The 27,674-nt window shown below is 57.5% G+C and overlaps 1 protein-coding gene across 1 annotated transcript; it reads right to left on the bottom strand.

The window, feature by feature from the left end:
* Positions 1–720: 720 nt before the first annotated feature.
* SLC6A9 (solute carrier family 6 member 9) lies at positions 721–26,152 on the bottom strand (the record flags this gene model as incomplete). Its single annotated transcript, XM_082646827.1, has 13 exons — positions 26,108–26,152; positions 13,140–13,296; positions 12,425–12,556; positions 11,754–12,024; positions 5,898–6,030; positions 5,568–5,702; positions 5,368–5,471; positions 4,724–4,961; positions 4,499–4,633; positions 4,293–4,392; positions 4,111–4,211; positions 1,037–1,207; positions 721–915 (listed from the first exon to the last, which is right to left on the bottom strand). The coding sequence occupies exons 1-13, from the start codon at positions 26,135–26,137 to the stop codon at positions 721–723; spliced, it is 1,902 nt and encodes a 633-aa protein (XP_082502953.1). The 5' UTR covers positions 26,138–26,152.
* Between the last annotated feature and the right edge of the window lie 1,522 nt (positions 26,153–27,674).

The following is a 27,674-nucleotide window of genomic DNA, read 5'->3' as shown; positions in this document are numbered from 1 at the left end:
CTTTCCCCAGAAACGAGTTCTTTGGGCAGGCTGTTGGGTCGTGGGCCTCTGCTGGCTGGCCCTACAGCCAGTGCTGGGAGGCGGTGCAGAGACCCCAGAGCAGCTGAGTGAGGTGCAGGCAGGCCTGGAAGACAGATTGGGCCCGAGGCCAAGGGCAAGGGGGTGGCAACCACAGATAATACAAGTTTTACAAAAATAATTACACAGACAAACAGGGCTGGGGTTACAGCCTGACATGTAACACTGCACAGCCCCCTAGCCCCTTACCCTGCCTCCAGGTAGGAAGATCCAAACCTGCCTGGGCAGAGGCTGGGGTCTGCTGTGGGGGCAGGAACACTGGTCAGGAGGCTGAAGGCTCGGGGAGGGGGACAGGTAGGGGGCCCACCCAGAACCTTAGCTCAGGGCAACGTGTGGGGGCATCAGAGGCCACATAAAGTCCAGCTGCCTCCGGGGACCTGGCCTGAGACCCCTCCAAAGTGCTTTGGGCCCCCCAGCAACCCTCCCATCACTCACGCCCCCCAGCTGCCATCTTGGCATCCAAAGGACCTGTAAACACTAGGGACACGAGCACGAATGACCACGCAAGCAGTGGTGGCCAAGGTGACAGGAGCCGCCCTGGTCCGGGCGTGGAGGGGCAGGCGGTGACACCTGTCCACCGCCTCCCCAGTCTCTGTGGCGGGAGCACGGGGCGGGGGTGGGGCACTCCCCCGGCAGTTGTGCTCATATCCGGGAGTCCTGCAGACGGCTGGAGCCGTTACTGCCCACCGTGGGGATCTGGGCCTTGTCTGGGTGCAGCGGCTGGACCTCAAGCCCGTCTTCAGGAGAGGGTGGGATGGTGCGGGCATAGCGCCCCGTTCGGTGCTCCAGGAGGGCGGGCCCCCAGTCTCTGCTTGGCTTGGTCGCATTCTTCAGACGCTGCAGGAGAGGTAGGCATGGTTGGGGGCGGGGTGGGCACGGTCCTCAGAAGGGAGCCCTGAAGCCCCATACATCCACCCCCTCCTGTTTCACCTGGCTGCCCCCTGCCCCCACCCCTCACCTGGAGGAGGGTATCCCCATCTGTGCGGCAGAGCTGGTACAGGGCGTAGAGTGGAATGCAAATGACAGAGGACAGAGCCATGAGGAAGCCGATGGCCACAGCCCAGCCTGGATACTGGTAGTGGTTGTAGGTAATTGGCTGGTACTGGATCACCGTGAAGATGAGAATGAACTGCAGAGAGTGGGGGACGGGAGTGGGCGTGAGTCCTGCCCAGCCCCACCCAGGCCTCAGGCCTCCTATCTGCACCCCCTCCCTCCCTCTCCAGTTTCCCAAACTAGAAAGAGGCATTTTGGGGAGGGCGGGGGTGACGTCAACATTTGGGTAGTGGAAGAAGCTGATGGAACCAGGGGCCCAGGGTATGATGGGCAGGTGGCCACGGTGGAAGGGGAGAGGTCTGTCTTCTGCGTAATCCTGAACCAGCCAGGGAGCCACTCAGCTGCCGTGGCCCCTGGAAGTCAGTTCTGCTCAAAGACTCGCAATGGCCCTGCATTGCCTGCTGAAGCAAGGCCGAATCCCTGGCCTTTAGGGCCTTCTCCGCCTCACATCAAGACCTCGGCTTATCTTTCTGGCCTTACTGTCTCAGTGTCTCTGCTACACCCAGCGTTTCCCACCCTTCTTACTATGGAGGATCCTCTTTTGCATCTTCCTCTGTCAAACCCTATGCAAATGCCACCTCCTTCAAGAAGCCTCCACTGATTTCCAGTCTCCTCTTCCTGAAAGGGCTTTAGTGGCATTTTCCATCTACTAAGCATTTTATGGGTGTTTCCCCCAGACCCAGGAGCTCCTGGGATTGCATCAGCTCTGGGTCTCCAGTGCCCAGCACAGTGCCTGGCACAATCTTGTGTGCTGATCTGAACTGACTTATGCAAGGAGGTGGGAGTAATGGGGGAGAGGAAAGGGCAAAGTCCTGCCAGTCTGTGGCTGTGGAGACAGTGACAGACAGCCTGGGGAGGCTCCAAAGGCTAGAAATCATGAGTGTCAGGCTGGGGATGCTCTCTGGAACCGCTTTGGAAAGAGATGAGGGACATGGGAAATAAAGCCTGGGGTTCCAGTAACGAAAAAACTAAAGTTAGCAGAAAGATGGGCAGGTGGCTCACGGGCCACCCAGAGGAGCCGGGGCAGTGGATGCCACTTGCCAGGAGGGCTCAGCGTCCACCCTGAGCCCTCAGTTGTGTCCTGGAGCTCAGGCCCGTCCAGCCTTCTGGGTGACCAAATTCTAGAAGGCAAGACCTATATCCATTCAGGGGTGAGTGGGCCCTCCTAGGACGCTGCACACGGAGGAGCTTAGAGCAAGTTTTCTGAATGGAATTAGATCCTGATCTAAGGTGTGGATAAATTCTTTAAAAAAAAATTTTTTTTAGGTTTTTGGCCACACCCCACAGCATGTGGGATCTTAGTTTCCCGACCAGGGATCAAACCCACGCCTCCTGCATTGGAAGGCAGAGTCTTAACCACTGGACCACTGGGGAAATCCCAATAAATTCTTTATTTGAGCTGATAGAAGGATGGAGTTTGTCAAAAAAAGACCTTTTCAGCAATATAAAGAAGTAAAGCCCCCAAAGAAAACCAACAGCCCAGAAACACGTGTCCACAGAGCCTGGCATCCTCACCTGAAGGTGACTCCAGCCTGGCTTTCTGGGCACAGAGAGGGTGCTGCCGGCTTTGACTCAATCTCGTGGAGACACTGGACCCAGGGCCCTTCCTGCCTCCTGCCCTGCCTGGGCGGTGCCCTGGGTCCCGAGCAGGGCAGCAGCCTCCCGGGAGCCGTGGAGGATGAGCTCCCCTGGGGCAGGCCCTGGGCCAAAGCCACAACCCTCAAGGGCACGGCGCTTGGCTGGCATCTACCCTCCCCTCCTCCCACCCCTTACAGGAGACTTCCGTTGCTCCTGTTTCAAAGCTGGGCCGGTGGCCAGAGCTGGTGCCTGCGCCAGGCTCGGGAAGATCCCACACCCCATGTGACGGAGGCCTCAGCCCTCAGGGGCCTTTTATTCAGAAACATGAGCCGAAGTGGAAATCCGGTGCTGACCTCTGTGGCACACAGGGGCTGGCATGACGGGGGCATGACTCCGGACCCTGCCCTGGCCACTGGGCTGACCCCTCCGTCACTCAGAGATGGCTCTGCCTCTTCTCTGTGGAGGGACCATCACACTAGCAAATCCCTTTTGCCCCCCATTTCTCACCCTGAGCATAAAGGAGCAAAATCAGAGGGTTTTTAGTCCATAGACCACCCCTCCTCCTGCACTTGTTTCTAGTGTCGCACAGGCCCAGCACACAGGCTCCAGATCAGGCTACCTGCTTCGCATGAGGGCTCTGCCTCTTAGAAGCTGTGTAGCCTTGGATCAATTACTTAACATTTCGGTGCCTCAGTTTCCTCATCTGTAAAGTGGAGATCATAACGATACCTTGGAGAGTTGTATCACATGACTTAATATATGGTTCCCGGCCACGGTGGGAGTTCCCTCCACCATGTCAGCTCCCTGATGGGAGTTTCCCAGGTGTTGAATACTGGTGGAAACCCAGAATTCCCCCTCCCAAGCCGGCCCACTCCAGTGCCTGGAAGGCTTACGAGGGTGTCCCGGATCCTGAGCTGACATCTGACTTGTACAACCTGCTTCTGCAACATGCATTCACACCACATACCCTGAGTACTCTGAGCACCTCGGCTATCAGGGACTGGAGACAGGAGCTCAGCGAGGCTGACGGAGGCTGACGCCACTGTCAGTCATGGTTCCCGAGGCTCCTCTGGGAATGCCAGGCGGGAACACCAGGGAGGGAGGGCCGGCTCTCAGCTGCTGCCAGCCTGCTTAACCCTTCCGAAGCTGGGCACTGTCTTCAAATAAAGGGCCCTGTACTCCCTTCCTAGCCCAAGGCCAGGGCCTGGGTGGTTCTGAGCCTCCACACACCTGTCTGACTCTACGCAACCTTGCTCGGACCCCCAGTGGTCAGATTTGTGGGTGTGGAGCCTCCATGGGGAGCTCTGGCCAGATGGATAGGCTCTTGCTCTCCCTTTGCTGGTTCCCAAGAGAAGGACGCTTGCCACAGGGCAGCAGGGGAGGGACAACTGAGGAACTTACAAAGATGATAGCTGGAGAGACGAAGCGCCAGCAGATCTGGAAGAAGAGGGGCGGTGGGAATCCCAGCATCATCTGGATGTCCTGGAAGTAGTTGTGGTGCCCTGGAGAGAGGGAGGTCAGCAGGACAGCGTGGGCAGGCCAAGAGCCGGGACACGGGAGGCCACGTAAGCTTGGGCACTTACCGTAAATGTACATGATGGACACACACATGATGCAGGAGATGACGACCAAAGAGAAGCTGGCCGCGTAGTTGTCCATCAGCAGCAGCCAGTAGATGCCTGCCTGCGGGCCAGTGGGCAGCTGAGTCCAGGGTGCCCGAGGCTACGCTCCCCCCTTGTTAAGCCCCATACCCTGGCAACTCTGGCCTAGCCTTTCCCTCGGTTCTTACCTGGCTGGTGAGGGGGATGCCCAGCAGGAAGCCAGCCACAGCCACGCCCAAGGTCACATAAGTCTTTTTCTGCAGGATCCACTCATTCCCTACCTCATCCACAATGGCCGTGACCAGCGTCTCTAGGAGGCAGAACTGCAGGATACAGCCATCAGAGCAGGGGCCCGACCTCCGCCCCTGCCTCCTCCCTCCCCAGGCCACAGGCCCATGTTCTGCACCTCGTACCTGAGTGCCCAGCCCCAGCAAGATGAGCATGAAGAAGAAGAGCAGGGACCAGAGCGGGGAGATGGGTAGCAGGGTGAGGGCCTCAGGGTATGCCACGAAGGCCAGGCCAGGGCCGTGGTCTGCCACGCGTGACACGTCCACACCCAGGTGACTGGCCATGAAGCCCAGGATGGAGAAGATGACAAAGCCGGCATAGACGCTGGTGGCACAGTTAGTGATGCTGATGATGACACTGTCCCTGATGGGGAGGAAACCAGGTAGAGTCAGGACACGCAGCTTAGTTCCCCCTGCCCACTTTGGGCCAAGAGACTTGGAGACAGAGAAAGTTCTAGGAACAAAGGTGCCCCCAATCTCTTTTCTGGTCTGCTCTGGGCCTCTTTAAGTGGGCCTGAGGCTCCTGAGTCCTCACAGAGCCCTGGGGCATCACCGTCTTCACCTCTCCTCTCTTCTGCCAAAGCTCTCTCCGTTCTGCAATGACTGGACCCGGACCCCGCGTTGCCAGGCCCTCAAGGCCATGAGTGGAAGGGAGGGCCCTGGTGGGCCAGGAGGCTGCACTGGACCTGGTGGGTCTGGGGGAGCCGGGGTCAGGCTGCAGAGAGGGTAGGAACTGGGGGCAGCCCCAGGGCTGGAAGGGAGAGTCTCACCGGTAACAGTTGTTGTGGAACTTGTTGTAGGAAGCCATGGTGATGAGGCCGCCCCACGCACAGCCCAGCGAGTAGAAGATCTGGGAGGCGGCATCCCCCCAGACCTGCGGGAGGGACGGGCCGGTGAGGAGCTGTGGTCAGAAGCTGGTGCCTCCCTGCCTCTCCCCGGCCCGCTAGGTCCCCCTCCATCCACAGCCCACCTTGGCCTCCAGGATCTTGTCCCACTGTGGGGTCAGGTAGTACGTGATGCCCGTGAAGGCTCCTTCCAGGGTCACGCCGCGGATGAACAGGATGGTCAGCACCACGTAGGGAAATGTGGCCGTAAAGTACACCACCTGGGTGCGAGAGGGGCCCCGCTGGACGCCTCTGGGCTCTTCCTGCCCCCTCAACCACCACTGGTCCTCTGGTTCCTCTTCCCCTCCCATATCCTTTCATCACTCCCCCACCCACCCCTCCACACACAAAACCCAGGTAGGGGAGGCAGGATATCTCTGGGTGGGCACAGACCCTGCTGGGGGAGGGGTACTTACTTTCCCTGAAGACTTGACCCCTCGGATGAGGCAGAGGAAGACGACCACCCAGGAGACACCCAGGCAGCCAAGGAGGGGCAGTCGCACCTCCCCGAAGTTTCCGATGTCATCTGACAGCTTCAGCACATAAAGCCTGGAAAGGGGATACTTTGTCACTGATGGCCAGCCCCGCCACCCAGCAACAAACTCCCAAGGCCAGGGCCCAGCCTCGCAGCTCCCTCCTTTCTCACGAAGTCCCAGCAGCTGGCTGATGTGAGATGGGAGCGTCTGTGAGGCGCCAGCCCCGGCAGGCCCAGCCCCCTCTGCCTGCTTCCTCTCCCAGGACCCTCAAGGGCACCTGCAGGCCACACCCTGGTCCTGGGCCAGCCTCTTCAGCCCCTGGGTGTGGAGGTCTCCCTGTCCCTGCTCAGACCCAGCCCAGGCCCTTGCTTGTGTGTTTCTCCCTTCAGGAATGCCCTCTCCTCCTGACTAGACACACCCTATCTGGCGTCACCTCCTCCAGGAAGCCTTCTGTGATCTTTTCACCCACACTAGTCCTCCAGCTCTGATGAACAGAGGGAGGCAGTGGAGGACTGAGTAAAGATGGGGGCTCCGGAGCACGCAGGCCCAGACTTGAAGCTACGTATGTGTGGCTCTATCTGGCGCCCTGTGCCATGCCAGCTGTGCTCTTTCAATCAACTGGACGTTTATGTGCCAGGCCCTTGCTAGATGCTGGGCATATAGACCTGGATCAGGCATTGTGGGTACTGCCAGGAGGAGTGCCTCAACCCCATGGGGAGGAGCACACTGGAAGTCTTCCTGGAAGAGGTGAAGCTTGAGCCAAAGTTCGAGGGATGGGGAGGAGATGGGTGAAGAGGAGTGGAAGTGTATGCCAGGCTGAGGGAATAGCACGCAGCAGGACAGGGGTCAGGAACCAGCACAGCCCCGCCTGGGCATGTCAGTAGCTCAGGAAGGCTGGAGGAGAAGAGGGAAGGGAATAAAGAAAGATGAAGATAGGAAGGGACCAGACCAAGAGAAGCTGCGAAGTCAAGGCTGAGAAGTTTGGATTTTATTCTGAGAACAGTGAGAAGCTTCTGGAAGGTTTTTAGAAGAGCACTCTCAGGGTCTCTCCTGGGCTCAAAACCTTGCAGTAGCTCCCATCTCTCGTCATGGAAAAACCAAAGTCCTTACGGTGGCTACAGAGCCCTGCATGATCCATTACCTCCTGCCATCTCCCGGACCTCCTCTCCTCCTGCTCTCCCCCTTGCTCACTGGCTCCAGCTGCACTGGGCTCCTTGCTGTTCTTTAAATATGCCGGGCATGCTCCCACCTTTGCACATGCTATTCCCTATTTGGAGTACCCTTTCCCCAAATCTCCACATGTCCACATGGGTGTGAGACCTGTGCAGGCACACAGGACCCCACGCTTAGAAGGGCCCTGTGCTTGGTTTAATGCCCTGCCATTGTCATCTTGAAGTTCTTAATTCATTTGAACTAGGGGCCCCATCTTTTCATTTTGCAGTGGGCCCCACAAATTATGCAGCTGGGCTTGTCCACGTGGCTCCCGCCCTCTTTACTTCCTTCAGGTCTTCACTCAGGTGTCCTCTTTGCAAAGGAGCCTACTCTGGCACACCTGATTAAACCTGCCACCCTGGCCCCAGCCTGGCACACCTTACCCCCTTCTCTGCTATATTTTCCTCCACAGCACATCTCTTTCTATCACACTGTACATTCTACTATTTAGTTTGTCATCTGCCCTCTGAAGGCTGGGGTTTTTGTCTGTTTTGTTCACTGTTGTATCCCCCAGTGCTTAGCACAGTGCCTGGCACAGAGCAGTGCCCAATAAATATTTGTTGAATGCATGAATGAATACATGTGATGGAAAATGGACTGAGAAGTAGAAAGGGGAGAACCTGGAGGGGGACTGGCTTGGTTGTTGGAGTTGTCCAGGCTAGAAGTGATGAGCAAGAGACAAACTCTTGAGCCTCAGTTTCCTCATCTGTAAAATGGGCATCATAACACCAACCTAGGATAATTTGTAGAGAAATTTAGGTAAATACAGGCTCCTTTCTTTCCCTTCTTTTTTTTTTTTTCTTTCTTTCCCTTCTTTCAGCAAGGGTCTCTCAGGGTAGCTCATAGGCTGTCCTCTAGTCTTAGCTATTTTCACTTTTTTTTTTCCAAATCAGTTCTCAAACCTCATGACAACATGTTTAATACCTTGCGAGGGGTTGTCACTCCGGCCCCTCATGGGACAATGTTGCCAGGCCTGGGACTTGGTGTTTGCTTGGTCAGCCTGCCTGGCTGTTAAGACTTGCAAGCACCTTGTCCTCCCTCCTCTGCCTCAAATCTTCCCCCAGGCCGCCTTACACATTGTGACCTGCAGAGGGCGCTGCCCAACACGCCCCTCTCCTGTCCAACTCCCGCCATAGCGCTGGTTCATTCAACGGGCCACGCCCTGGGGTGGAACCTTTCCAGGCTCTTAGTCCATAGGGGAACTAAAGACAAAGGGATGGAGAGGTTCCCCCCAAGGAGAGGCTCCTGGACCCCTGCAGCTGTGCTTTCCAATCCTTTTCCCTTCGTGGCACGCAGAAAAAATATTTTGGACCCGTAAGGGCAAATCGACAAGGCCACTCAAAGTAAGGCAGCAGGGCTGGGGACTCTGGGCTGCCCAAGCGCCACCGGACTGGCACACTAGGGTGCATCGTGTTGGGAGGCTCTGCTTTCCAGAATAGCCATCGGGTCCTACTGCTACAGCCGAGAATCGCTTTACTTTAAGCAACAGCGTTCAAAGTAAAGAAACCATTTCTTGTTCAAAAGACTTTTTAAAAACTTTGCTAATTATACCTGTTAAGCTGGTAGTGCTTTATATTATCTTTTATTGCAAGAGTCCAGCATATAATACGAGGGCTTAAAGAGTTTAGAAGGCTAGCCTGGGAACTAAATAATGAACTCTACCTATCTTTTTATAGTACCATATTTAGTGTTTTGTTTTGGTTTTGGACTATGTGCTTTTGAGATCAAACAGCTAACCTTAAAACTTTTGGAACCCCACATATTTACAAGTTGGCTCTCGCATAACATCTCTGGAATTATTCTGCATTATTTTTAAATTTCCCCAACCAGATGGTAAATGCCTCGAGAACAGGACACCCTAATCTATTTCACCGCATCTCCAGCAGTGGCTATCACTGTGCTTACTGAGCACCCATCACTGTTCCTAGTGATTTATGTTGCATCTTTATAACAACAAGAATGATGTAACCACCTCTGCTTAACGGATGAACAGCTGAGACTTAGAGAGTTTTGGTGACCTCCCAAGTCCACGCAGCTGGTAAGTGGCAGAGCCAGGATTTGAGTGAGGTCTGTGTGGCTCCGGGGCTGCCATGAAGACACCAGGAGAGGGGTGCTGGGATCCAAGTCCCACTGGGTGTCAGGTGTCTGCTGGGGAGATGAGAGGGCATGTCCTGAGCTTAGGGCCTGCCTAGCAGGCGTTACACCAGCACACAGAGGACTGTAAGACAAGGTTGTGAAGGGGTGGTGAAGGAGGGGAAGACTGTGGGCCAAAGGGGGAGCAAGAGGCAGACGTGGGCTCAGAAATCTGCCCTGGGAACTTCTCTTGCTTTAGAGGAGTCACTTAACCTTTCTTTTGACTTGTTTGTTCACCTGTAAAACGGGAATATTTTATAAAACCTGCACCCACTACCTAACAGCGTTGCTGTGGGGCTCAAATGAGATTGTGCAGCTTTCCAGAGGGGCGCTGGAGAGTGTGGACCAAGAATGCCTGTAGAGTATCATTGGCCTAATTCACACTAGGCACCAGTCAGAGAGGCATGTATATCTTGACACAGCATTGCTGCCTAGTTCGTTAACCTCTGAGCGTAAGTCTCTGAATCTGAAAAACAGGGATAATATCATGTAAGAGAATATGCCTGGCACATAGTAGCTGCCCGAGAAATGGGGGTGCTTGCTCGCCTCACCTCCTTGCTGATGCCATCCGGGGCAGCCCTCTCAAGGGTCATTTCCCCAGGCTCTCCAGGAGGGGGCGGCAGGGAGCCATCCTTCAAGGAACGAGTACTGCCTGGGACAAGCAGCTCCTCAGGGATGCCTGGCTCCAGCCCCGGCTGAGGAGTAGAGTTGAGCTGGCCACCCTGTGGACCTCCTGACCCATGGCTAGTTTTCTTTGAGGGAAATCCCCCTCTAATTGCACTGGATAAAATCTCGTGAGCTTTGCCCTGCAGTGGACCCACCCGTTGGGGAATCCCTGGCAGACAGCCCCTGGGGTGAGAGCTTCTGGAGAATCTCCGGCGTATGGGCGGAGCACTGTGCTTCTGGGAACTTCCAGAAGGTTCACCCCCAGTCTAGATCAAGCTGCCCAGTCCACACCATGCCTCAAATATAGCAGAATACCTAAATGGGCAGAGTCTGTTTCTTACTCCCTGCTCTGTCCCCACTCTGAGTGCTGTGCCTGGTACCTACTAGGAGCTCAGGAAATGACCTGTCCTATGACTGAATGACTGAGTCTGCCCAGAGGTAAATTTGCCCGCCCCTTACTGGGAGGCAACAGCTCTGTTGTCTCCACCACGAGCCCCAAGGGCAGTGACCACATCTTAACCATCTTTGAATGTCTATAGCCCAGCACAGAGGCTGGCGCAGGGGAGCTGGGCCCTCAGGGTTTGAGCACTGGGCTTGGGCTTCGAGGATACTGACCTGCTAGGACTTCAGGTATCACTGGGGCCTCGGCCGCTCACCCACGGCTCTCCATCACATCGTGGAGAAGGCCTCCAACCCTCAGCCTGGCATGAGAAGCTCTGCCCCTTATGATGCCTCTGGCCTCTTCTGTCCCAATACTCAGTGTCTCACCTGCCCCCGACCCCAGCTCCAGTTTGCCACCTCCTGGCCTCGGCTCACCTGCTCACGTCTCTCCCAATCCCTCCTATGTCTCCCTCCCTCCTCTGGGAAGCCTTCTTGATCAGCTCCTCCTGTACCCACCACATCCCTGAACATACCTGCACTGAGGCACCTGCCCCTAAGAGCGGTAACTACCCATCTCCCACCCTGGACTGTGAACTCCTGAGGGCAGGGGCTCAGGGCCATGCATACCCCACGGGCACACAGGGCCCGGCAGGGTGGACGCCATAAATGTTTGCGGAATGAATGAACGACGCCTACCCACCAGTCCACCAAGCCCTCTTCCCATGAGTTCCTCAACAGGACATGGGGAATTTCCTCCAGGATGTCCTGCTGTGCCCTCACACCCACCCAGCTGGGACAAGATCTTCCGAACATCTCCAGCAGCAGCCTTCCCTTCAGCCAGCCCCAAGACTCCATCCTCTGTCACCACGGAGCACGGTGGTGCCAGGCTATCTTTCCTAAGCACAGCCTGACGAGGACAGCCCTGGGCTCAGGAAACTTTCACGGCTTCTTCTGTTCCGCAGCATTAGGTCTGTGATTCATTCCTGTAAGTTCTCCAAGAGGGCTGGTGCTCCCTCCTAGGCTATCTCACGGCCCGTGAGCTCCCCACACTCCTGTCATTCTCATCACAACAGGTTCCCCTCAGGCTCAGGACCAGCCCCTGCTCAGCTGGGACCCAGGGCCTCCACGCGTGCTGTTCTCTCCAGGAAGCCATCCCCCTTTTCCCTGACTCTCCTCTGCAGACTTGTCTGACTGCTGGAGCCCTCTCTCCCTCGCTGCCACTGTGTGAGCGTCAGCCTCTCCTGAACCAGGCTGTGAACTCCCTGTACCTCTTCCCGCACGTCTGGCCCCCTCCATTCCTGGTACCCTCCCGAGGCTGCAGACGGTTGCCTGATGGCCAAGGCGAGGGCTGAGTGTTGGCGCCAGGGGTCCCCCCCAGAAGCCCAGGTCCCTTGGGGGCCTCACCTCCAGTACTCCTCGCTGGGGCTGGTCCTCTGGAGGGTGTGGTTGAGCGCGTGGGAGAGGTTGCCAGGCAGGGTGGGAGGCCGGGAGCCATTGGTGATGTTGGAGGCATCCAGCACACCGGCACAGTCGGGTGTGTTCCAGGGGTTACTGCAGTAGGCCCAGGGCAGCACGGGCGTCATGGACGAGAAGAAGTAGTAGAAGGCGATGCAGATGACCACGTTGTAGTAGATGCCGATGTATGTGGACACCACCATCATGCCATAGCCCACACCTGGGGGAGGAGAGGGGCCGGAGCAGCCTCACACGTCTAGCTGAAGGAGGCAAGGCTAATTCCGAAGGGCGTAAGAGGCAGGCTTTCATGGAGTGCCACAAAAGAGGCAGCTCAAGGCCTTGGCAGGGGCGAGCTGGGGGGCGAAGGGCCTTCGTGTATGAATGTGGTAGGAAGAGAGCGTGGAGGCCAAGTAAACGTGGATCCCAGCATGTGTCCATGGCCTTGGCCATTGATGGGGGCCTCGGGTTAACACCAGTGTCCCATAGGGGTTGGCAGTGTTTATACAGATGGGCGAGTCAGCATGGTCCCCAGAGGCCCGTGTGTGTGTGTGTGTGTGTGTGTGTGTGTGTGTGTGCGCGCGCGCGCGCGCGAGCGTGCACGTACCCCACCCAGGCCTCACCTTTGAACATGGGGCTGATCCTCCACACCCCCAGGCAGCCCTGACTTGCAAACTGGCCGAAGGAGAGCTCCATGAAGAACAGTGGGATCCCACAGAAGGTGAGCATGATGAAGTAGGGGAACATGAAGGCGCCTGGTGGGCGGGGAGAGGGCTGGCTCAGGGCGGCTTTGGGGAAATCCCACCCTCTTCCTGCTCAGAACTGACAGCAAAACCTTTGCAACTGGCTGGGCCCCCAGGAGGGTATGCCACGCGCTGGGCCGGAGCCTAAGTCTGGGGCACACTGCTCACCACCTGTCTTTGAACCTGACAGAGGCTCTCAGGAAGTCTGCTCTGAGTCAAACCCAGGGCCCAGAGCCGCCATGTTTGGGTGGGATTTGATGGCTTAACCAAGCAATTTCGCACACATTAGTCAATGAGATCCTCAAATATCCCTGAATCATTTGGGCGCGGGGCTGCTGAAACACAGGCAGTATAAAACAGGGAGCCTTGGGAGGCTGGGTTGCTTTCCTCTACCTCTCCTCCCCTCGAGGGAGCAGGCTGCCAGGGTCGGGGGTGCTGCGCCTTAGGTAAAGGGTACCTAAGCCAGGGATGGGGGCAAAGGAGATCAGGGCCAGAGGCCAGCCTGTCTGGAGTGTGTGCCGCGGAGGGGGCGGCTGGGCCCCGGGGGGTGGGCTCTATCCACGTGGGTGGACCCTGCCCTGTGCCCGCTGGCTACCTCCCCCGTTGCGATAGCAGAGGTACGGGAAGCGCCAGACATTGCCCAGGCCCACGGCATAGCCCACGCTCGTCAGTACAAACTCGATCTGGTTGCCCCAGTTGCCTCGTTTGAGGTTCTGGTCCTTCTTGGTGGCCTCACTGGGCACAGCACCATTCTGCGGGGACAGGAGAGAAGCTACCATCAGCAAGGCATCTGCACGCGCGGTGCCTGACCCTTTGGGCCTCCCCCAGTGGGGACACCATGGACCCTCCAGGCCCCCACCCCACCCTGGGCTTCCCCTCTGCTGGCAGCAGCTGCAGGCAGGCCCGGCAGAGGACGGGAGAGGGAGTAGCGGCCACCGGAGGGTGCTAAGCCGGCCTCCCTCACCAGCCCCCCAGCACGCTGTGCCAGGGGCGCCAGCCCACCTGAGCAGCTGCTACCGACATCTGAGAGGTGGGACACTGAGAGGGAGCTCGAGCTGAGGGCCCCCCAGCGCCAGCCCCTCCCAAGTCTCCCCTCTCCCCTTTGGGTGAGGATCTGGGAGCAGCTGAGCCTCATACCAAGCAGCCAAGCTGGGCTGGGCACAAAGGGGCCTGTGTCCAGACATTCCCCCCAGCCGCAGCCACCACATCGCCAGGCTGAGCACGCTGCCCATGGCAGGCGGCTGCGGGGGAGGGGACCCGGACCCCTCCCCCAGCTGAAGGCTTTTTCCGGGGGGCACACGGTGGGCAGGGCTGTAGGGTGGGGGAAGGGGGAAGCAACTGAGCTGGGCCAGACCTGGGGAGGGCATTCTGGGGCTCAGGATGGGAGGGCCAGGGGAGCCATGTATATTGCCATGACAGGGGCGGGGGCCCTGGGGAAGCTGACCTGGGCTGGGGGATGCTGGCCATGAGTTGGGGGGAGGAGACCAGAGTTGTAGGCACCACGCCAGACTTGGAGGACAGACTCTGCTAGGGGAAACAGAGGGAGTGACTCTAGAAAAGGGTCTCTGAGCTGACAAGAGGTGGGCTGCAGAAGACGGGCTGGTCAGGAGGGGCTGATGAGGGAGTTTGCCCCAAGGGAAGGATGCCGGGCTGGCCTGGAGGAGCTGTGAGGCTGGACTGGGTGGCCTGAAGCCCCATTGAGGACCCTAACCCCACAGCTGGAACTAACCCAGCAAGTTCCTTTATAAGTGAGTGCACCCCTCCCCCATGCCCTGGCCTTTCCACCCCCTACCAGGTGAGCTGGAAACCGAGCCACCCTGAGCCAGTGCCTGAGGGGTCAGAGGTGTCTCACTAAGAGACAGGGACCCCGAGAGTCACCAACAGAGAAGCCCAGAGTCCTTGAGTGACGGAGACAGTCTCCCAGAGATGGGCTGCTCTCCTGAGAGAAATGGCCAGGCGTCCCTGGAGGACACCCAGGATCAGGGACACAGCCGCACGGCCTCTGAGGGATGGCACTGCAGTGACGCTGACCCTCAGCTTGAAAGAGACATATTCAAGGACAATAGGCACGCTGGCCAGTAAACAAACGGGCCTGGTGCTTTGACACGCTGTCGGACCCTGACACTGACCAACAGACGCAGAGGGGAGGAGTGGCCTCCCCAGGCCTGCGCCCTCTGGAAAGGCCCATTTAGGAAGGCAGGCACAGGAGGCCCCAGCACCTGGTGGTGGCCCCCCAGCCGTGCATCCCTTGCTCCCGCAATGGGTACATCTGGGGGGGTGCTCTAGGTTTGCACACCACGTGGGCACTACAGCACAGACACCCTTGTCCTGCACACCCAATCCAGCATTGCCCGGAGAAGACACTGAGCCTTATACCATCCCAGAAGGTTTGGGGGCACAGTACCAGAAACCGTGGTGCTCCCTTCAAGGAGCACGCAGAGCCAACCAGCAGAGCCTGTGTACTTTCATTCATGCAGCCACGGAGGTTTACGAGCTCCTACTATGTGCCAGGCCCTGCACCAGGCTCGGGGAATTCAGCAGTGAACAAAACACACCCCTACCCACTCAGAGCTAGAAGTCCAGGAGGAAGTAAGCCATCAATGAGATAAACACATAATTTTTATATGCAACTTCAATGTGCCCACAAAGGGGAATTTCTCAAGTCACAAGAGCATGGAAGGATGACAAGGGGTGGGGCTGGGGGCTGGGTGCGGTCGCAGAAGGCCTCCCTGATGAAGGGGCTTGAAGGCCACCTTGTCTCTGGGAGTGGGCGGCTCCCAGTTCCAGTGTGACAGGTCCTTACAGAATCCTGCCTAAGCGCCTGTCACCACCTCCTAGGGTCTTTTTTTGGGACAGGCCTAGAAATACCTCAGGGTCAGGGGAGCATTTTTTCAGAGGGTGTGGGGCCTGCTTGGGGTAGTTTATCCATTCCCAAACAAATCCCAGCCCAATAGGGCTCCTATATGTTGCTCCTACAATAACAGTTTTATTCTGTCCAAGGCTTGTTTACTTAGGGGCACAATGGGGGATTGTGGCAGCTGTGGAGTACATGGGTGGGGTCACGAAGCAGCGGTTACAGCTGTAAAAGAGACAACTGAGGGTCCAGGATGGCCTCATGGGCTGGGCAAGGGCAAAGCCTCTTGCAGAGACCGAGGTCCCCAAGGCCTGAAGTTCAAGGCCTCTCTCCTGGCCCCAGCCCCCTGACCAAGTGCAGCGGGACCAGACTTGGACCTCTGAGGTCTGCTCCTTCCCTGGCGTGGAGGGGGCAGGGAGGGTGATGATGCCTCCAGCCGAGTGCCTAGGCGGTAGCTTGACTGAGCCATCAAGAGCCAGTGGTCACTCCATTCAAGAGCAGCACACCACTAAGCCTTGTGCTAACCAGCTCAGCCCTACCGGCTGTGACCTGGGGAGGCCAGAGCCTGGGGGACAGGGGCTTGGAACTGGGGATTGGGCTGTGGCGGGAAGTAACAGGCAACACTAGGGGTCTGCTGTGCAGAAGGAGCTGAAATGACGCCCTGCAAATGGTACGAGGAGCTCGCGGCAGAAGCAGCACCATCTGCTGCTCCCCAGCCCCGCGGTGCCCCATTCAGGGACTGTGGATGGGATGCTGCCGGGAGCCTGGTCCGCAGCTAGGCCTCTGACTTTTTTTTTTTTTTAACATCTTTATTGGGGTATAATTGCTTTACAATGGTGTGTTAGTTTCTGCTTTATAACAAAGTGAATCAGTTATACATATACATATGTTCCCATATCTCTTCCCTCTTGCGTCTCCCTCCCTCCCACCCTCCCTATCCCACCCCTCCAGGCGGTCACAAAGCACCGAGCTGATCTCCCTGTGCTATGCGGCTGCTTCCCACTAGCTATCTACCTTACGTTTGGTAGTGTATATATGTCCATGCCACTCTCTCACTTTGTCACAGCTTACCCTTCCCCCTCCCCATATCCTCAAGTCCATTCTCTAGTAGGTCTGTGTCTTTATTCCTGTCTTATCCCTAGGTTCTTCATGACATTTTTTTTCCTTAAATTCCATATATATGTGTTAGCATACGGTATTTGTCTTTCTCTTTCTGACTTACTTCACTCTGTATGACAGACTCTAGGTCCATCCACCTCACTACAAATAGCTCAATTCCAGTGCGGGCTATGTGCAGGCAGCCTGGCTGGTGAGGGCATGGCGCTCAGCAGGGACAGAAGAAGCCAACCTTCCTCCAAGTACACTGGAGGGAAGGGTCCCTCTGTAGGGGGTGGTCCTAGGGGCTCTAGTTCCCTTCCTCCCCCAGCCCTCCTCTGGGGACGCCCCTCCACTTCCTTCCCTGGCAGCGACGCCCAAGGCTGGTGAGCCTTTTTCAATGCTGCACAACTTTTTTTCTCCCTGCATAATTTTCCCCATTCTAAGCCTCCCATTTTCTTGATCTGCTAGATGGACGGCGTGTCACTGATATTAACTGTCCCTGCAGAGGTTGTTGGCTCTGAGGTGCGCACGAAAGAATTTCTTTGTGCTCCTGGTCTGCCCAGACTGGTGGCCTGTCTGCCTAACCCAGCTCGGCCCCGCCCACTGGCCGGGCTCCAGGCTGGTCCTGCCCATCACGCACCTCCCCCTGTCAGCCCCTCGCTCCTCTCCCAACCTCCCTCAGTCAGTCGCTCACACCTGGGTGGTGAATTAAACCATAGTGGCCTGGTGCCCCTCTGGGCTGCTCCCCTCCTCCTTGGGCTCCCTGGAGGGGCTCCCCCACCTCACCTCTGACTCACCCGGTGAGTGATCTCCAGGGCAGGGAATGCCCTGCCCTGCCCTGTGCCCGAGCTTCCCCAGGCCCGGCAGGATGCAGGCTACTGGGGGTGCCTTCCATGGCTGTGTGGGTGGGCTGGCTGGTCATCCTCCATGACGCCTGCCGTGCACAGACATACACGTATAAAACCCTCCACGCCCCTTACCCTTAGAAGCAGTCGTTGACCTGTCTTGGGTTCACAACTTCCCACCCCTGTTCCTGCCTAGAGGGGTGAGCCACACCGAGCAGTCCCTTACATAAGTCCTTTCCATAGCCCTCTGCCCTCTACGTATTCACTGGTCCGGATGAACTCCTGGAATTAAGGGAGTTCAGCTCTGAGGACAGAATCCATATCTCCCTCTATACCTTGGGCCTGGTAGGGCGGGACCCTGCACTGGGGGTTAGAAGCCTAGCATTCTAGAACCTGCTCCCTCAGCAGCCCTGGGCAAGCCACTTCCACTCTCAGCATTCAGCATCTTTTCCTGTAAAATCAGGGGATAGACAGACGACCTCAATAGATCTCCTAATATTCTGTAGCTCTGCCCTGCCTGGAATTTGCTATTTCTGACTCTCTCCTGTATTTTCCATTAGTTCCCACTCGCTTTCTAAACAACTAAAAAAAAAGAAGAAGGTGTTATTGCTTTCTTTCTGATTATAAAAGCTTATCATTTAAAAAAAATTGGAAACTACAGCAACGTGTAAAGAAACAATGCTGCAGAGCCCGCTCCCAGTGGCGGCCACCAGCACCACCGCAGGGGTGGCCCTTCCTTCTTCATGCTCAGACCCAGAGGCAGCCCAGGATTCTACCCTGGGCGGCGGTTGTGCTCTGGCTCCCGACTCCTGCCCTCCGAGAGCGGTGTCCACGGGATATTTCTGTGAACTGTGAGCTCTGCTCTTGGTGGGCACTGAGGAATCCTGCAGCAGCCCGGGCAGGGCGGGCCCCATGAGGATCCAGCAGGCTTCTTGTCCAGGACTCTGCAGCCCCAGGGTTTGCTCAAGGGATGAAGCCCCATCCAAGACAAACTTTGTGGAGGAGAACGGGCAAGACCCTACATCCCAGACTGACCTTGCGCCAAATCCAGATCACTGGCAACTTTCTCTGAGTCCCAGTGGGGAATTCAGGCAGAACAGCCAGGACAGTAAACCGTGGCTGCCTCAGGAGACCCTGTGACCCCCTCACACCCCTCGGTTCTTGTTTCCCCAACTTCCCTCCCATCGGTCCAAGCAATCCAGGAGCCAGGCTGGCCCTCAGGCAACATCTGCCCCGCAATGACAGAGCCTTCCATCTTTCATCTGGCTTCGCTCATCCAGACACGGGAAAGAGTCAAGGGCCCGGGCTGGAGCAGCAGGACCGTGGGAAAATCTACCGCAGACCTGAGCAGTACGCAGGGACTATTAGTGCCTCTCGCTTCAAGGAAAACCTCCGAGCACCTGTCAGGAGATCAGGCCCTCACACAGGAGGTGAGAGAGGCAAGGACATGCCCGGGGCTGTTTCATCCCAGAGCCCTGACTGGCAGAGAGTGATCTGCCAGTATTGTGGACAGCAGACAGAAGATGCACCCCAGGCATGCCAGGCTCCACTCTGGGCCCTGGGAGAAGTGATAGGGCCATTGGGTGGGCTCTGCTTCTGCCCTGAAGCCCAGCAGTCATGCCCTGCACTGTGGCAGCCGTGAGCAGTCTCTGCCCCGCTCGGTTGGCAGCGGGCTCGCATTCTGGAAAGTGGCTTTGGCTTCTGACCCTGGCAGTCCTGAAGGTGGAGGGCAGCCCTGCATAATGTTTCTCCCAAATGCAGCCCACATCTCCCCAGAGGACATTCCTTCTCTTGCCTTCCGAAGGTCAAGTCAGGATGCCCTCCGGGCACTTGTCCTAGACACTGGCGAACACCGCGTGGGGTCTCTCTCCTCGCAGCCGAGACTGTAGCCCCATCCCGTTCCCCCACGCTCACCACCGAGTCCATGTAACGAGTTCCCCTGCCCCCTCACCACTCTCCCCATAGGAGTAGCTGCCGTGGCACAGACAATGGGGCTGTATTGATTAGTACAATTCCTGGGCACCTCCGGCCCGTCTCCCCGGGAGCTAGGACAATGCAGCTTTGATACACAGAGCAGATTCTCAGCAGGTCCCTGGGCTGGGGGAGCCCTAGTAGCCCCACTCTCCTCTCCTGTGCCGCCTCTGCATAGCTAACTCTTCCCGCTCCTTTGCACAGTTGCAACTTTCTGGGTCACTTTTGCTGCTGTCTGTCTCTCTGGCTGGCTGTGCCTGCCCCTCCCTGGCACAGACCACTCAGTCCCTCTCCCCACCCCCAGCCCTGCCTCCCAGTCTTCCTGGCACCAGAGAGGGGGCTCGACCTCCTGGAAGGTGACTGACCTGTTCTGGGGAGGAGGGGGCCACAGGTCCCTGAGCCGCGGCCATCCCAGGGTGAGCACTTGGCGGGCGTGTGCGTGTCCCCTCTCATTCACACCTCTGCCGGCTCTGGCGACACTGACGCATCCCCTGCCTCCTCCACTGCTGGCTGGGCAGCATCAATTACTTTCACCTCATCTCCTCCTGAAGCTCTGCCTACCCCCTCCCCGGCCCTCCCCCTCCAGCCAGTCCCCATGCAGCCCAGCGCGGGTGCTCCACAGTTAGAGTGAAGCGCAGCGTTTGTTGTATTTCTCCCTTGTTCCCAGCAAGTTATTGGAACAAAACACACACACACACACTCACAGCCACAGGGTGAGGCAGAGCGGGCGTGGAAGGGAGAGAGAGGGCGGCTCAGTTCCATTCCAGAATGAGGTCTGGGGCCCAGATGCTTCTGAGCGCATAGGCCTGGCACTTGGTGGGCTCCTGTGGTTGGGTACCACTGGGCACTAGAGATGGTGAAGGAGAAGGGGGAAGGGGGCGCAACCCACAGGGCACTACCAGAGCATCTCAGACTTCTTAGAATGCTGTGGGCTGTGGGCTGATGGGTCCTGAAGCAGTCCTTCCAGGAGTTGGGGACTCTCAACCAGACAAGACGATGGAGTGTCCCCATTAGAGAATATGACTGACCATGTAAAAAAGCTCTGGCTTAGTGAACGGTGCTGTCACCTGTCTGAAGAAAGATGGCATTAGCCAAGAGGGTGGCTGCAGAATAAGGACCTTTGAGGATTCGTACTGCATCGCCCAGAACCTGAGGTATTCCCTCTGGGAGTGTGTACCGAGTGGGCTGGGCACAGTCCAGCAGGTGTCACCATGGCTGGGGTGGAATGTCACTCAGACCCATCCTATCCCTCTCCTCTGAGGCCACACTCACTGGTCAGTCTCCAGCGGATGCTGAGACCCCACAAACCCATGGCCAGGAAGGTGGGCACGGGTGTTCTGGTGCTGGGAGGGCAGAGCTCTTTTTGGAAACTGATAGGTTGGCAAAGGGTCTGGTACATGGTAGGATCTTAGTAAACATCGGTCAAATGGAAGCATGGATGAATTCTGATGTAAAGGAGAGCTTCCTTGTGAGTTTGGTAAGTGAGGTGACCCCAGTGGGAACATGGCAGGATGACATTTTTTTTTAAGGGCAAAGGCTTTAGAGTCAGACAAGCCTGGGTTCAAACCCCAGCTCTGGCAGTTCTCACTATATATATCTCCTTAGGCAAGTCACTTAACATGTCTGGTCTTAGTTTTTTCATCTCTAAGATGGGGATAATATCCATCTGTCTTTGAAGCCAATAGCATTATTAATAATAGTAACAGCTAATACATATTAAGTGCTTACCATGAGCCAGACACTGTCCTAAACACTTTAGATATACATTAACTCGTTTAATCCTTCCGACAGCCCCTTGAGGTAGGTATGTTGTTATGCCCATTTTGGGGAAGAAGATGGGGACTGACCTCCGCTCAAGAAAGTCTCCTAAGAATGGCCTCAGACTCCACTGACTGAGCTGTTCCCCGGGCCAGCCTCACGCAGCCGGGTCCCCAGACACGCTCCGCGGACTTCCTGTGAGCCCAAACTGAGGGCCAAGGCCCTGGCTGGGCCACTGGCTCCAGGAAGGCCCAGTCACCCATGATGCCCAACTGCTCACTTCCACCCAGGGTGGGCTCCGGGCTTTGGCTGCCCTGGCCTGGGCTGGGTGCCCAGAACAGGCAGCCCTGGCTGGACAGCTTTCTCTGGCTCTGGCCATGGGGACAGGAGGCGGCAGCGGCCCAGCTGGGTCCTGGCAGTAATGAGGCCTCATTAGCGGGATCCAGCTGCTCCAGCCCCACTCAGGGAGGCCGACTCCCCCAACCCCGCCTCTGACTTTTCTTAATAAGAGTGGGCATGCCTCCAGAGGGCCAAGGAGTCTAGGGGCTTTGTTGTACCCTGTGACTCCGAGGGAAGGTCCTACTGAGCCAGGACTGGAAAGTGCTGGGGGCGGAGGGGCTGCAGGGAAGCCGTGTGAGGGGAGGGGAGGCCGCAGGACTGAGTAGGTGGCCTCCAGGGAGGCCGGGGAGGGGAGGGAGACCAAGAGGAACGGAGGGCAGGTCCTTGGTCCGGAGAGGAAGCCTAGGGAGGTTGGGCCTTTTCCTCTGGATCTAGATATTGTCCATTTCACTGGGGAGGGGGTAGTTGCGCATCTAGGATCATCTAGTTGATTATCTAAGTCATTGCTCAGGCTGTCCTGGCTAGGAGAGCACCTTCTCTGTGCTAGGCCTTATAGAAGGAGAGTGCCCACTGTGTGTCGGTGCCTGAGGTAGGAGAAGACCTACTGTGTGTCAAACCCATGCTAGGAAGGCACACAGTGTGTGCCAAATCCAATGCTGGGAGAGCTCCCACTGTGTGCCAGGCTCTGTGTTAAGAGAGCACCCACTGTGTGTCCACCCCACAGGGAGCCCTTGTGGTGTGCTGGGTCCTGCACTACACGAGTGCCCCATGCATGCCAAATTCTGTGCCACGTGAGGACCCAGTATATGCCCAGGCCTGAGCAGGGTGAGCACCCACTGTGCCCCTTGCACTGTGTTAAGTGAGTGCCCAATGTTTGCCATGTCTGTACTAGCTGAGCACTTGTTACATGCTGGGACTCATGCTAGGTGAGTGGCTGGTAAGTGACAGGCCCTCTACCAAGGGAGGGCCAGGTGGGTGTCAAGCCTGTGCTTGCTCAGATCCCAATGTGTGTCAAGCCCATACTAGTTGAGCACCTGCTACATGCCAGGACTTGGGCTGGGTGAGCACCCACTGTTCGCCAGGCCCTGTGAGGGCTGCTGCAGACAAGAAGTATCCAAACCCTCTTGTCAAAGCATAACAGAACAGGTCGGGGCGGGGCAGCCCCAGGTGGCCTGTGGTGCTTTCAAAGCCTTCTAGGGGGCCTTCCCTGGTGGCGCAGTGGTTAAGAATCCACCTGCCAATGCAGGGGACATGGGTTCAAGCCCTGGTCCGGGAATATCCCACATGCCGTGGAGCAACTAAGCCCGTGCGCCACAACTACTGAGCTCCGCCCTAGAGCCCACGAGCCACAACTACTGAGCCCGTGTGCCACAACTACTGAAGCTCGCACGCCTAGAGCCCGTGCTCCACAACAAGGGAAGCCACCGCAGTGAGAAGCCTGCCTCCGCTCACTGCAACTAGAGAAAGCCTGCGTGCAGCAACAAAGACCCAACGCAGCCAAAATAACAAACAAACAAACAAACAAATAAATAAAATAAATTTTTAAAAAAAAGCCTTCTAGGACGATTCAGACGTTCTGGCACCCAGGGCTCTAGCCCGGGTCACACTGCTCTTATTCATCATGAGGCTTCCAGGGGCAGAAGCAACCAGTGAACTCAAAGATGTTGGGGCTTCCCTGGTGGCGCAGTGGTTGAGAGTCCGCCTGCCAATGCAGGGGATGCGGGTTCGTGCCCCGGTCCGGGGGGATCCCACGTGCTGCGGAGCGGCTGGGCCTGTGAGCCGTGGCCGCTGGGCCTGCGCATCTGGAGCCTGTGCTCCGCGACGGGAGGGGCCGCAACGGTGAGAGGCCCGCGTAAAACAAAAAAGAAGATGTTGGGAGAGGCCAGTGAGGCTCACCAAGGCCTTTCTGCCCAAGATGCTGTATGAGTGGGGAGCGGACACAGGGGAGGGGACTGAGTTGGCCAGCTTGTGGACTTGGTGTGCAGCTGTGGGGTTAAAGCTGACCCAGTAGGGCTCTCCTGTCCTGGGCTCCTCTCCTCCAGCTCTCTGTCCTCCGAGCCCCAGGCAGCCCGGCCCCACATGTGTATAGAGGCACTAGGTCTCCACGAAAGGACCACCGCCACCCCCCACCCCCAGTGCCCCCAAGCATCCCAGCTGCTCCCAGGCTTGGAGGCACCCCGGCCAGCTGGGTTCCTGCACGGCCCTGTCCTAGGAGCTGCTGAGGCGTGAGGGAGGCAGCTGAGCTGGCCTGGCAGAGAGCATCTGGGCTGGGAGCGGGGGGAGGGACACGTGCGGCAGGCATGTGGGTCTGGGCACGTGCTGGGAAGTGGCTCACCCTCCACGGGGCACCTGCCACATGAAGAGCCCAGCAGAAGGTCCAAGGATGACATAGGGTGGACACTGAAGAGACCCAGGGGACACCTGTCCTCATACCCAAACCTGGGGCAAAGGGGGATGGAAGTGAGGACCCCATGGCAGGGGCCAGCTGCCTACTCCCAGCCTACCAGGGCACCAACGGCAACAGAAGCCACAGACCTGAGACAGTCCAAGTGCCACTGGCTTACATGCATGGCCCTCAAGACACTCTGTTCTGCCCCACCATGGCATCCAGAGAAGGAGCATCCTCAGTCACTTGCCCTTAGGGGACCACAGGCACCTAATAAAGTCCAGGCGCAGCTGCCTAGGTTAGCTAGGAGAGATGGCTCTCCTCAGAGGCTGTATCCTAGAGACAAGCACTGAATGGAGGCGGAACTGGTTCCAAACTGGGTCCCGAGAATAGCGGAGCCCAAGGTCATAAGCAGAACTGAGAAAGAAGCAGGAATAGAATCTCGAGCAACCGCTGGGGGTGCCCAGGGGACATGCTATGGAGCCTCAGACTCAGCAGCGGCGGGCAGAAGTCAAAGGTCAGAGGGCACGGAGGAAATCGAGCCCCAGCTATCTTTAGGCACATCCTGGTGCTGGGAACAGGCGTCCCAACGCAACATTCCCTTCCACAGACGGGCTGGCCTGCTGGCCGGCAGAGCCCAGGGTCCGGGAAACTCAGCTCCGGCAGGGATTCTGGGACCTTGTGATTCACGCTCCCTATGCTGCCCACGTGGGTTCCACATCTCTCCTGCCTCCCTGCCCCAGTCCTCTGAGGGTCACTCCAGAGAAAGCAGAGCAGCCAGTACTGAGTAGTACAGAGTACTCGGAGGGTTTCTTAAGTTTCATGGGACACAGAATCCCCATGTAGGGAGGGGCAGAGCCACTTCCTGTAACAGGCCCATGGCAATTCCAACACTTCCGGGAAGGGTGAGGCCATTTTTGATTCGATCACAGCATCCACCCCCTAGCAAGTATTCAGGTCAGGAGACCTCCAGCTCTGCCCACATCTGAGCACTCAGAGTTCAGGCTGGCTGAGGAATACTTTGAGAAGCTTAGTGCGTTCGGACATGTTCCAGTCAGGAGGGGGCCAGACCAGAGCAGGTCTGAGGGGCTGGATGCTGGAAGTTCAGAACGGGATAGAGGATAGAGGGTCCTGAGCCTGGAGCATGACTGTCCAGCTCTCTCCCCCAGACCATTCCTTTGGACCAAGTACTTCGAGTCCCAGAAATCAAATCCCTGGTGAGGGACAGGGCTTGTTTTGGGAGGGCTCGGCAGAGACCCTGGGCCAATCAGTCTTTCACTGAATGGGAACAGCAACAGGAGAATCCAAGTGGAGAAGGGAGGAGCCACGGGAGGGGCCGTGCTCGGTCACTGGCTTCCTCCCCTGACAGCTGCCCAGTGTCACTGGCTCCTGAGGCAAGATCCCAAGTGAAGGAATACAACCACTGCCCTTGGGGTATCTTCCTGGTTCCTGATTCCAGTGCTGGCCTGTTCCGTCCATCAGTGAGCCGGCCCTTGCCCACTGCTTCTCACCACCTCTCCTGTGCTCTGAGGCAGTGAGCAGTGAAGAGCTGTGGCTTGGGGAAGGGGGAGAGGGAGGTTTTCTGAGGAGGCTTCAGGATAGGATTCAAAATGAAACGCTCTGGGCTTCCCTGGTGGCACAGTGGTTGAGAGTCCGTCTGCCGATGCAGGGGAGACGGGTTTGTGCCCCGGTCCGGGAAGGTCCCACATGCCGCGGAGCGGCTGGGCCCGTGAGCCATGGCCGCTGAGCCTGCGTGTCCGGAGCCTGTGCTCCGCAACGGGAGAGGCCGCAACAGTGAGAGGCCCACGTACCGCAAAAAACCAAACAAAACCAAAATGAAACGCTCTATGTTACTTTTCAGAGTGGAAGAAGAAAAAAATCAGACAGGCTCTGAGGACCCCTTGATCAGCACATGCTGAATGCTCCCCACGGCAGGCAGAGCACAGCGTTGGGGGTGCCTGGGTGTCAGCCACAGGACAGCCCTCCCAGCAGGACTGACTGCAGCCTTCTCTCCAGGGTATCTTGTGAGGAGGGTGGGAAGTGTGCCTCGTGCCTCCTAGCATGCCTTTCGGGCTCTGCGGTGGAATCTGCACTGCTATGGGCTCGGAGCCATGGCAGCATCTAACCTGCTGGGTGAGGGGCTGCCCACCTGGGCCTGGGACAGCCCTAGCACTCAGGAGCCCTGGCAGTGCCAGACTCGGGGCCCCACGGAGCCTCCTAGGCCCTCCTGTCAGGGCCAGCAGCTGACAGCAGGCCCCAGCGGGGATGGTGTCATGACCCCCTCCTCCCTGCAGTCTGGTCCCTGTACTCACCAGCATCGCTTTGGCACCTTTTCCTACCATAGTGGCGGTGGGTTAGGGGCTCTGGAGTCCCGGACCACACTCACAGGCTCTGTTTCTAGCACCTTTCAGAGCACAGGCCTCAAGAGCTGTGGAGAGAGCAGAGAATGCACTGAGGGTTTGGCCCAGGAAGGCAGGGCAGGACATGTGTGGCCCTCAGGGCTCTTCAGAACAGGTAGTGCAGGGCCCCGACCACCAGCTGGCAGGCCCCCTCTTCCCTCCCGCCCTGGCCCAACCCCTGCCAGACCATTTCCTGTCCTGCTCATTTCTGGGTGACCCTCCATCCAGTTCCTACCTCACTCTTCTCCCAAACCTTCCCCTGGATCCCTTGGTCTCCAGACTTCCTGTCCCAATGGGCAAAGGTCTATTTTTGACTCTCCAGATGCCCAATTCTATAAAAGATAAAAAGTGAACACAGAACTGGGACAGGGTCCAATACCTTCATCATCTGTGTGAATGGCTTCAACCTTTCCCCTGACGGGGAGTCAACTTGGCTCAGCACATGCTCCCCAACCTCGCCCCAGCCAGGTGTCCAGGATGGTCCTTCCCTATCCTGCTGCCGCTCAGCTTGGGCTCCAGGCAGTGGGCTCATTGTTATGTCACTAACTTGGACCAGAAGCTCTAGGCACACCAAACACAGCATGTGTAGGCACAACGCTGCCATGCCCGTGCTCAGGTGGGCCCCTGCCGAACACCTTCCCTCCTGTTCACCAGGTGAAATTCTACAGATCCTTTAGAAGCCTGCTTAAGTGTCACCTCGCCTCTGTAGCTTTTCCTGACACTGCCCCCACTCCACCCCAGAGCGAACACACTGTCTCCTCTTTTGTGTTTTGTGCAGACTTCTACCAGGGTCCCTATCAACTCATTTGCTTACATCTGTCAACCATGGGTTGGTTGGCCAGTTCCCTGAGGGGTTGGATGTGTTTCATCTACCCCTCTGTGCCCAGCACCTGGCGCGGTGCTCAGCTTGTAGGGGGTGTTGGTGGAACTGAGTTGAAGGGAAATGGGTAAGGCTGAGGCCTTGGAATGAGGGGCCAGGTCAGCCGGAGATCTCGTAGGAAGCCTCTGAGAGGCGAGGTGGGGCTGGTGAGCGGGAGGGGCAGACAGACGGGAGGGGCAGCCATGCAGCTGCTGGTGTCTGCAGGTTCAATGCTGGATGGACGCAGATGGAAGAGTGGGGAGTTTTTGACAGGTCACAGGAGTGGAATCAACCTTCAGGGAGCCTCAAAGAATTCTCTTATGGGAGGAAAACCCGGGGTCAGATGCACAAGGACATTCACGCTCCATAGGGCCTGGTCCTAGGAAGGACTGGGGCCTTCTCTGGGTTCTCTCAAGGAGTCTCTCTACTCCAAAGGCTGTTTTGTGCCACTCTGCCCCCGCCTACAGCCACATTCAAGGGCCACCTCCCACCCACAGGCCCAGGAAGCCTTTGGAAGGCTAGAAAAGAGGAGGAAGAAGCTCTTCGTTGCCTATGCAAATCAGCCCTTGGCTACCTTAGGCCTTTGTCCTGGCCACCAGGTGTCCTGCATAACCTTCCCCC

The sequence above is a fragment of the Grampus griseus genome, assembly GCF_964374135.1.
Source record: "Grampus griseus genome assembly, chromosome: 1".
NCBI classification, from domain to species: domain Eukaryota; kingdom Metazoa; phylum Chordata; class Mammalia; order Artiodactyla; family Delphinidae; genus Grampus; species Grampus griseus.
Note: the sequence above shows the minus strand (reverse complement) of the source record. Positions and strands in the feature narration are given on the sequence as shown.